The sequence below is a fragment of the Canis lupus genome, chromosome 9, assembly GCF_048164855.1.
Source record: "Canis lupus baileyi chromosome 9, mCanLup2.hap1, whole genome shotgun sequence".
Taxonomy (NCBI): domain Eukaryota; kingdom Metazoa; phylum Chordata; class Mammalia; order Carnivora; family Canidae; genus Canis; species Canis lupus.
The window spans coordinates 50,494,052-50,504,028 of NC_132846.1; the positions used below are offsets into that span (position 1 = coordinate 50,494,052).

General features: G+C 49.6%; 1 protein-coding gene across 2 annotated transcripts in view; it reads left to right on the forward strand.

Moving 5' to 3' along the window:
- IFT43 (intraflagellar transport 43) overlaps window positions 1-9,241 on the forward strand; it is an 81,994-nt gene extending 72,753 nt beyond the window's left edge. For both annotated transcript variants that reach the window (XM_072839417.1, XM_072839419.1), the window contains 4 exons: window positions 7,592-7,664; window positions 7,924-7,999; window positions 8,688-8,750; window positions 8,925-9,241. In XM_072839417.1, the coding sequence (XP_072695518.1) occupies window positions 7,592-7,664; window positions 7,924-7,999; window positions 8,688-8,750; window positions 8,925-9,044 (332 nt within the window). In that variant the 3' untranslated portion in view covers window positions 9,045-9,241. The remainder of the gene's footprint in view (window positions 1-7,591; window positions 7,665-7,923; window positions 8,000-8,687; window positions 8,751-8,924) is intronic.
- The last annotated feature ends 736 nt before the right edge of the window (window positions 9,242-9,977 follow it).

Genomic DNA, 9,977 nt, shown 5'->3' on the forward strand with positions numbered 1-9,977 from the left:
CCCCAAAACGTGGACATTGTTTCTCTTTTGGGCTCTGCTGAGGTCTTTTGCCTTTGGGCACAGAAGCAGGGGTTGTATGGACCTCTTACTGGGGTGTCCTTAAGCACTATGTCCAGATTCCTTTGATGTGGATTGGTTATTGAACTCGGCTATAGATGGTGAGTGTGAACCGTTAGGAGCCCATGGATCCTCTGCAGGGGCTGGGGCACTGCATGGGAAAGCAGCTCTGGGAAGAGATTCCATATGACCAAGCAGGACCTTTGCCATGGGGAGCTCAGTCAGTGGACAGAGTGAGAGGGACAGATGTCATCAGAAGGCATCTGGAGGAACCTGGCAGGTAGACCAACCACTTGTGTCACTTACTGAGGTGTCAGGGTGAGAAAGTGCTAGAGTATAGAAGAGACTTCATGGAGCTCTCCTGAAATCCCTGTGGCTACAACCGGGAGATCCCATTCAGAAATCCCCAACCAAGAAAATCAGCAAAGAGTAGTAGAACCTCAAGGGACACAGAGAGGAGGGGCTACTTTGGGGACCTAGGGTCCTTTGTTCTTTCCTTCCTGCAGAACTTAGACTTAGTTCCAGGTAAAGAGCCTGAGTCATGCTCAGGGTGTACTCTGCATGCTGAGTCTGGTCTTTAAAAAATAAGTTTCTATTCTAGTTGTACCAAAACAGGCCAACAACATCTGGGTTTGAGTGTGGGCCATCTCAAACTGCATCTCAGAGATCTGGAGCCCGCTTTATTGGAAGAGGCAGGCTGGCTTCTTACTGTCAGGTCATGGGGGCTAAAAAGGAGTCCTCTGGGATTTTACTGGGTAGTTAGCTTTTTAGTGTGCGTGTATGATGATATTATCCATAATGAACGTATCTGGGGGCAAATGGCAGCTTCTCACATCTTTGAAACCAGTTGTAATCAATCTTACTGGTGTTCCCACATGTGTCTATTATTTATATAAGCACCCCTCATTCTGTGCTTTCCTCTGGTAGCTGGTTTGCTGGGTAGATCTGTTGGCAGACTGGTGTTGCAGTATCATAACGAGTTTCCCATTTGTCAGTCTCTCTCTTTGAAATAAGTTCTTACTGTTGTTGGTTGTGTATTAACAAACCTTTCCCGGGAGCTTCCAGAAAATGGAGTGGAATAGCGGGGCACTCCAGAAATCCAAGAAGGAAGAAACACAGGGAGGTTGGTGAAGAGCGATGTGACCCAGCCTCAGGATGAAAGCCTGGTGATCCACGTGGACCAGATTTGAATGACTCTTCCCCTGTGATTTTGTGCCCACTCATCCATTGTTTCTTGCATATGCCCAGCCTTTCCCAGCTAGGCCCTGCAGCTGTCAAGTGAAGCAAAACCTTTGCTCTGATGTTATCAAATCCAGAAAGTATCCAAGGATTGTGCCTGGTTGTTTATAAAATCACTCCTACTTAGGCAATTGTAGGGCTGGGTGACACTTAGACTGTAATTGGAACGAAACAGAGAAGATTGATGTGGCTCTTCCCTGTGTGGGACTTTCAGTTGGAGGGGAATCTATTGATTCAGTTCTGTTCAGTTGTCCTTTGGTTCTCTGGTCCTTGGGAATGCAGTGACTGGGATGTGCTTCTTGCCCTCAGCTGGTCCACCATCTAGGGGGCAGACCTAGGGCAAATTTCACTTAACCCTACCCACTACAGGGTAGTGAGGTCCACCCTGTGGCCCTAAAGTATAACGGAAAGACAAAGTAGAAAGCTCCGAATTCTACTTGTTGGATTCCAAGGTGATTCACAAAGGAAGGGATATACATTTTCCTGATTCTGCTTTTATTATCACTATTTTCTTATGTGTAGTCCCTCCCTCTGCAGCTTTGCCATGCTTCGGTGATGTTGGTTTTCCCCTGATGTGCCCTGGAAGGGGTCTTGTGTAGAACAGGCACCCTGTCCGTGTTTCCTGGCTGGTCGATGAGGGTCCTTCCTCCCCTGGCACCAGGTACCGTCTCTCCTGCCTCGCCACATGCTGCTCTCCCAGTACTGAGCACACTGGCCTTCCTCCAGTTTCTTCAGGCTCATGAGTTACTTCTCACCTCATAGCACCTTTGCAAAGGTCATCCCCCACCTGGTCGAATGCTATCTATCCTTCGGCTTTGAGCTCATCATCCCTCATTCGGAGACCTTTCCCAACCCCACCTCACCACCTTCCAAGGTTCTAAATGAGATCTTCTCTGAACCAGATTAAATGCATTATGGGGCACTCAGACCATAGAATACTTGGTGGTCATTTACAAGAAGAAGATGTATCAGGGACGCCGGGTGGCTCAGTGGTTGAGCATCTGCTTTTGGCTCAGGGCGTGATCCTGGTCCTGAGATCGAATCCTACATCAGGCTCCCTGCAAAGAGCCTGCTTCTCCCTCTGTCTGTGTCTCTGCCTTTCTTTGTGTGTCTCTCATGAATAAATAAATAAAATCTTAAAAAAAAAAAAGAAGAAGAAGAAGATATACCAGTATATGTATAGAAAAAGAAAGCAAGTGGCAGAACAGTGCCCGTGTAAAGCGATCCCATTTGCAAGCATCCTTTAAAGGACATATGTGCTGTGGCCTGCATGCATTCTTTTCAGTAAATATATACCAGAAATTGTTAATAGCACCTCTAGGGAGACAGACTAGGGCTTATATAAGAAAAGGAAAATTTTCACTTTAAACTTTTCTGTAGCATTTGAATTATTACCACATAGAATATTTCACCTTTAAAAAATAAGACAATTAGTGGTTTCAGCCCTGTTATTTTCCAACGCTCTGTGAGGACAAGGACTGTGCTTGATTTGCTGCTGTTACTGACACCTTCCGATGGCAGCTGCTCAGTCAGGACTCCTTGAACGAATGGAGGGACAAATGCACAAACGAGCAAACAAATGCTGTTTCCCCACCGTGTGGCTAGCCTGTGACACATCGGACAGACAAGCAGCTTGAGCAGGCAGGAGAGATGGCTATAGAAGAGGCAGGGAGCAAGTGCAGAGAGCAAAGAAAACCTGTCTAGTTGGAGGGGTCGAAGCTGGGAAAGGGAGAAGCACATGATGGGGTCTGTATACGAGGTGGGGTGGGGTGGTCTGAGTACAGGGGGTTTTGTGTATACAGGGGATGTCTGTATAGGGGGGACATTCTGCATACAGGGGGTGATCTGTGGGGGGGTCCATTTCTATATGGGGTTGGGGGTGCCCTTGTGCTGTGGAGCTGAGATAGAGGAGGCAGGCGCCCACTCTTGTACCACTGGAGACATCAGAGCGCTCCTGTCTTGCTCCCCCTTCCTGAGACTGTCCAAGGTGCTCAGTCCCCTCCAGGGGACCAGTTTAGTAAGACATGGGTGGCAGGGACAAGGCCCCAGGGCTCCAGCATTGGTGCACGCTTCCCATTCTGTTGCCCTCCACCTTGCTGTAGGGAAGTAACAAGTGGGGATGTCCGGTGAGGGAGAGATTTGGCTGGTTTGTGGTATTTGGAATCAAGAGAAGTACCCAGAGCAGAGGACGATGAGTTTCAGGCTGAGTAACAAGCTGTCTAGGCTCATCCCTCTGCAAGGAAACCACAAGTGGGTGAGGGTGAGCTCACAGGGCTATGGTTGGTTGGAGCTGGAAGCTTGGTGCTGTCCGTTACTGATAATCTCTGCTCATGAAGCTGCTTCATCTTCCTGCACCTCACTGTTCTCGCCTGCAAAATGGGCGAGAGTAAATGAGAAAATGAAGAGCCATATAGTTTCTCTCCAGGCTCAACACTTTATCTACTCCTTATGTACTGAGCATAGTGTTTATTCTAAAGATTATTTTGTTAAGACTTTTGCATTTAATACTTATAACGACCATCGGAGGTAGGTATCATTATGATCCCCATTTTAAAGATGAAACAACTGAGGCACAGAGAGGATAAAGTCACACAGCTGGTATATGGGGAAGCCAGAAATGGAAGCCAGCCACCCTACCTTCCCGAGCCTGCGCTTTTAACCATGGTGTGGACCTCCTACCCATACAATTAACCCACTCACTGTTTTGTTGCATGTTCTTCCTCTTAGCAGCATGGAACAAAATGAGAATAAAGTTTATCAAACTATTAAATTTTTTAAAATAGTGGTAGCTTTTCAGTACCGCTAGAGCAGACTCATATTCCTCTGACTTTTTTAAAAAATGAGCATAGTTGAAATATGGGGTTGCATTAGTAACACTCTGAGGTTACATTTGATGTCCTGAGTCAGCCTGGATCCCCAATCCCAGACTTTCAGGCCAAGCAGCTGTAACTGAGACTTCCACATAGATAGTCTTGTGAAGAAGCAGATTTCTCAAGTCTGTTTTCTTTTTTCTAGGTTTGTTCATGGGTGTGTGTGTGTGTGTGTGTGTGTGTGTGAAGTAGGGGGGAGGGCAGGAAGGAGAAAGGCAGGACAAAAATTTCCAGGAACAAATGAAGTATCCGTAAGTCCTTGTTTGTGATAGTAAATCAGTAACTGTAAAATTGTGAAGTTCTTTGAAGTTTGCCCCAAACCTGCTCCACGGCCACCTGTTCCACGGGGGCCGGGAGTTGGACTCCCCAACTCTGCTGCGATGGCTCAAGCTGTCACTGCACCGGAATGTTCCAGCTCGCCTCGGCCTGGCTGTCATCGCTGGCTCTGTCCCACTCCGGCGGTTCACCGGGTTCTGTTGGGCACCAGGCTTCCAATTAGAGAGAAATCCCACTGTGTGGCCAGCCTCACCAGTGCCACTCTGAGACGCCCCTTTGCCAAGGCCTGGGCTGACCTCTGATCTGTCACAGATGGGCCAGCCCCACACTCCTTTGTGCACATTTGGAGGAGGGGGGTGGGGATGAAGAGGGAAGCCCGCGGGGAGTCAGAGTGGACATTGGGCAGCAGTGCAGTTCCTCAGAGCTGGGAGGAGCTGGGCAGAGTTGACAGGACCCAAATGCTAGCACTGTGGAGGGAAAGGGGACTTGGGGAGGACCCCATCCTGAGCCCTAAACCCAGCAGGGGGCCTTCTCTTACCACCTTTTGAATATTCATCTCAGGCTGGAGAGCCAGGAGCAGCTAACTGGCTCACTCCAAAACTGTCACAGTGCTGATGGCGCGTGGCACAGCCAGCTTCCTCCCTGCCCCACCGCAGGATCTGCGCAGTCTCTGTGGCCTGGGAGCCCCCCGCTCAGCCTGGACCTGGGGACAGTACCATCCCCAACTCTCGCCGTGGACAGTATTAATCACGCAGAGCCAGAGTGAACAGGAAAGCTAAGTTCCTATTTGCGTAAGAGATAGATTCTCAGAGAACTCCATCTCTGATTCTCCAGCAGGACAGAGATAGAATCTGAGCTCTGCACAGCTGCGCTCTGGACAGAGGGCTTGCTGAATGTGGTTTATTATTCTGGGGATGACATGCGAGTGTTCTTTATTTCCCCTATCAGCCATTTCTTTTATAAACCCTCTTGAAGGGGATCCCTGGGTGGCTCAGCGGTTTAGCACCTGCCTTTAGCCCAGGACATGATCCTGGAGTCCCAGAATCGAGTCCCGCTTCAGGCTCCCTGCATGGAGCCTCCTTCCCCCTCTGCCTATGTCTTTGCCTCTCTCTCTGTCTCTGTCTCTCTCTCTGTGTCATGAATAAATAAATAAAATCTTCAAAAAACCCCTTTTTTTATTCTTTTAATCACCCTCTTTCTCCCTCAGTCTTATTTTCTGTGTCTCTGTCTCTCCCTCACACACTTCCTCCCTCTCTTTCCAGGTTCAGCATCTGTAACTCTGCAGTCGGAAGCAATGATAAAGATACCAGGCTCCGAGTTGACATTTATATACTCGGGCAGAGCTGGAGTAGAGCAATTGCAAAGCCTAAATAATAGCCTGAAAGTGGCAAAGATCTTCCTAGCTGTTCTTGGAATGATTCTGTGTCTCTTTTAAAAAATAAAATTGGGGATCCCTGGGTGACGCAGCAGTTTAGTGCCTGCCTTTGGCCCAGGGCGCAATCCTGGAGACCCGGGATCGAATCCCACGTCAGGATCCCAGTGCATGGAGCCTGCTTCTCCCTCTGCCTGTGTCTCTGCCTCTCTCTCTCTCTCTCTCTCTCTCTCTCTCTCTCTCTCTGTGACTATCATAAATAAATTAAAATAAATAAATAAATAAATAAAAATAAAATAAAATAAAATAAAAAGTAAAATTGAGGGACGCCTGGGTGGCTCAGTGTTTGAGCATCTGCCTTCGGCTCAGGGCATGATCCCGGGATCCAGGATCAAGTCCCACATCGAGCTCCTTGCAGGGAGCCTGCTTCTCCCTCTGCCTGTGTCTCTGTCTCTGTCTCTCTGTCTCTCTGTGCCTCTCATAAATAAATAAAATCTTTATTAAAAAAAGGAACCTATGGTTTATAAAAAATAAAAAATAAATAAAATTGAGCATCTGCCTTCAGCTCAGGTCATGATCCTGGGGTCCTGGGATTGAGTCCTGCATTGCTTCTCCCTCTGCCTGTGTTTCTGCCTCTCTCTGTGTGTGTCTCATGAATAAATACATAAAATCTTTTTAAAATTTTTTTTAAAAATCGAATTCAATCCATAGAAGCAAAACGAAGGGTTTCTTCACTATGCTGTCCTCACTGGGATTCTTCTCCATCCATTGTTTACAGTTGGATTGGGAATTCTAGGATTCTCTCTCTCCATTGGCCTTTTTTTCTGTCCCATTGCTTTTTTTTTTTTACTCCGACTGGTTGAAACAAACAAAACCCCTCATCTAGTCAGTGAGGCTCATTTGGAAAAGGAAATGCTGCTTTAGGTTCATGACAGGATGGGCTATTTCAGCAAGGCACCACAGTTAAGTTGCTTATCTCTCGGCTTCTCCATTTGCATGAATTTGTTCACTGATGAGAGAAGTAGCTTCGTGTCTCCTCCTCTGTCTGGATGTCTGTCTCCTATGGAGAGTTTAGAGAAGGGAAATCTCTGTGACACGAGAGAAGTGTCATCTTTAGAACAAGCATTGTATATTATATCAGACCTGGCAAGTGGAGACAGCCCGGGGACAGCCCTAGGGAGCCAGGTCATATCATTAGGTGTAAAATGTCCTTTGGAGTCAGGCTCAGGGCCATGACGGCTGTGATCTGTGATGATTGCAGGGACTTCGATGAGCTAATGCACATGTGGACCTTGTTTGTGAGGCAGTACGCTCATAGTGACATCCACCTCACCGGGCGACACTTTCACTGTTCTTCTGTCTCCAGCTGAGCCCAGCTCATTCACCAGCTCCTCCAACATAAACTTCCCCAAGTGCAGTCCTGGACTGTCTTCTCATTCCTTTACATTTCTCTTGGGAGATCCACTCCCAGGGCTCCTGACCTGGAGCATGCAACAGGATCACCAAAGAAATCTTAGAGAAAAAAATACAGAATCCTGAGCCCTACCCAGGAGGTTCTAGACAGCAGGTGCTGAGCGAGGGCCTGGGATTCAGAAATTTTGAAGTCTGCCTTTGGTTTTGTGCTACAGGAGCACACAGCCCTAGACTGGGAGCCCCTGAGGGCGATAGGTCATGCCCCCAGCTGCCATGTGGAAGGCCATAAGTAATACACGGGGACCTGAGCAAGATCCCTCCCGGTGTGCGCTGCTGATAGTCTTGCCTCCTCCTGTCCTTGCAGATATTCCTGTTATTCCGGATCTGGAAGATGTACAGGAAGAAGACTTTGCTTTGCAGGTGGCCGCCCCTCCCAGGTACATTAAGTATGCGGATAGCAGGAGGCAGCAAGCATGTGACTTAATACATTCCGAGCCCTGTGTGCAGGGGTGCTGCCCCCTGCGTGGAGAGCAGGTATTCCTGGTAATGGGTTCCATGCCAGGGTTCCCGTTTTACTGGGCTTAATCTTACCATTTTGGTCCTTCCCAGCTGCCATGAGGGGACGGTGGGATGGTGGCCCAGCAGCTCTCCCGGGACCAGTCTGCCCGGGATTCACCTCACTTCTCTCTCCTACAGCATCCAGGTAAACCGAGTGATGACCTACCGCGACCTGGACAATGACCTCATGAAGTACGCAGCCTTTCAGACCTTGGTGAGTGGGACAGCGTCTGTCCAGAGGGGCAGGCTCCAGGCGGCATCTCCTCCGCAGGTCTTTGAGGCTGCCTGGCAGCAGTCCCTTTGCTGGAGCCACCACCCTCGGGTCTCACGGCGTCCCTGGACCCAGCCTATCCCCGTGGCTCCCGGCGCCAGGCTCCCGCCTGCTTCCACGGCTGCCCATAGGCATCAGTAGGTCCTGTGGTTCTGGAGCTCTGTCGCTGTCACTCCCTGCCCTCTTGGTGTTGACCTTCCTGCAAAGCATGTCCTGCCCAAAGACATGCTGTAGTGTTCCTTCCTCCCTCAGGGTCTGTGCAGTCCACCCACATTTTTACTTTACTTTTTTTTTTTAAAAGGAATTTACTTATTTATTCACAAGAGACACACACAGAGAGAGAGAGGCAGAGACATAGAGGGAGATGCAGGCTCCCTGCAGGAGCTCAATGTCCCAATGTGGGACTCGATCCTGGGACTCCAGGATCACGCCCTGAGCTGAAGGCAGATGCTCAACTGCTGAGCCACCCAGGCGTCCCACATTTTTACTCTTCTTAAGTCATTTCTGCAGGTCTGGGTGGGCAAGTCCTACCACACATGCCCCTACCAACTTTGCAAGAGATAGTTGTCCAGAGGCCCCCACCCCCACCCAGGGTGCACAAGCTGGTCTGTTGGTTTGTTTGCATTCACAGGATGGAGAGATTGATCTGAAGCTCCTCACCAAAGTCCTTGCACCAGAGCATGAAGTCCGAGAAGTGAGTAGCAGCAGGAGCTCCTTCTCTGGGCCTTGTCATTCCTATGACCAGCTGGCTCCCCAGCGTGAGCTCTGCCTTCATGGGGGCCCATAGAGGGCTGGGCGGGGAGCCTGGGAGTTGGCTGTGATGGAGGGAAAGGCCCTCTCCCTACCCCAGCGATGCCTCTCCCCGCAGGATGACATCAACTGGGACTGGGACCGTCTGTACACTGAGGTGTCCTCTGAGCTCCTCAGCGAGTGGGACCTGCTACAGTCCGAGAAGGAGGATCCCATGGGACAGCCTGCACATACCTGAGCCCCTGGGCCTCAACAGACGGCTCTACCTGCACAGAGTAATTTCTGCTTTGGACTTGATAAAAATACGATAAGCCTGAGACTAAAGAAGCTTGCAAACAGCTTAGAATTTTTATATGGACTGTTTTGTAATAAAAATGCTTATTTTCAGCAGACCACGTTGGATCATTCCATTGTAATAAATTGCTTTATTCTGTGGCCATCTCTTCCATTTCTTTCCAGCAGCCTCTTGGAAAGATTCATCAAGAATGAAGGAGGTCTGATGGGTACACCCCCACTGTCGAAGGGAATGCATGACTCAGGGGAGAGGAATGATGCTCCTCCCAGCCCTTTGGTTCACAGAGGCCAAGGCATTTCCCTGGAGCATCTGTCCACCTGGAAGCACCTAGAAACAAGGGTAGGGGAGGCTGTAAGCCTCTACCTGCTGGGGTCCGGGGAGGACCCAGCAGGGTGCACCCTCACTGGGCATGTTCAGTGATGTCAGTAAAGTCATGCTGGCAGGCAGCTTAGCTGACAATGGCAAGAAGGGGGTACAATAAGGTGACCCATTCCTCACAGCGGGGTTTGGGGGCTTTCCTGACAGCACCGCCCCCCTTTCTCCTTTCTTCTTTCAGCCAGTGCCTGGGGCTCCCAAGGCATGCCCTTCCCTTCCCAGAGCCTCAATGCTGGTTCTCATTAGCAGGGGCCAGCTTGGCAGCCCCGAGCATTCCACAGAAGCACTCTCTCAGGGAGCCTGGGACTCCCTCTGACCTCTCAGAGCCATAACTGCTTGTCTCCATTGCTCCCCCAAGCATCATCGCTGCCTGTTTCCAAACTGTGCCAATATCTGGAGCAGAGCCCAACCTTCTTTCTAAACAGAGACATCTTTTGTTTTTGTTTTTCTCTCCCTCTCCCCCAAGATCTGTCATCTGAGGACAGGGACGCCTCCCTGCCC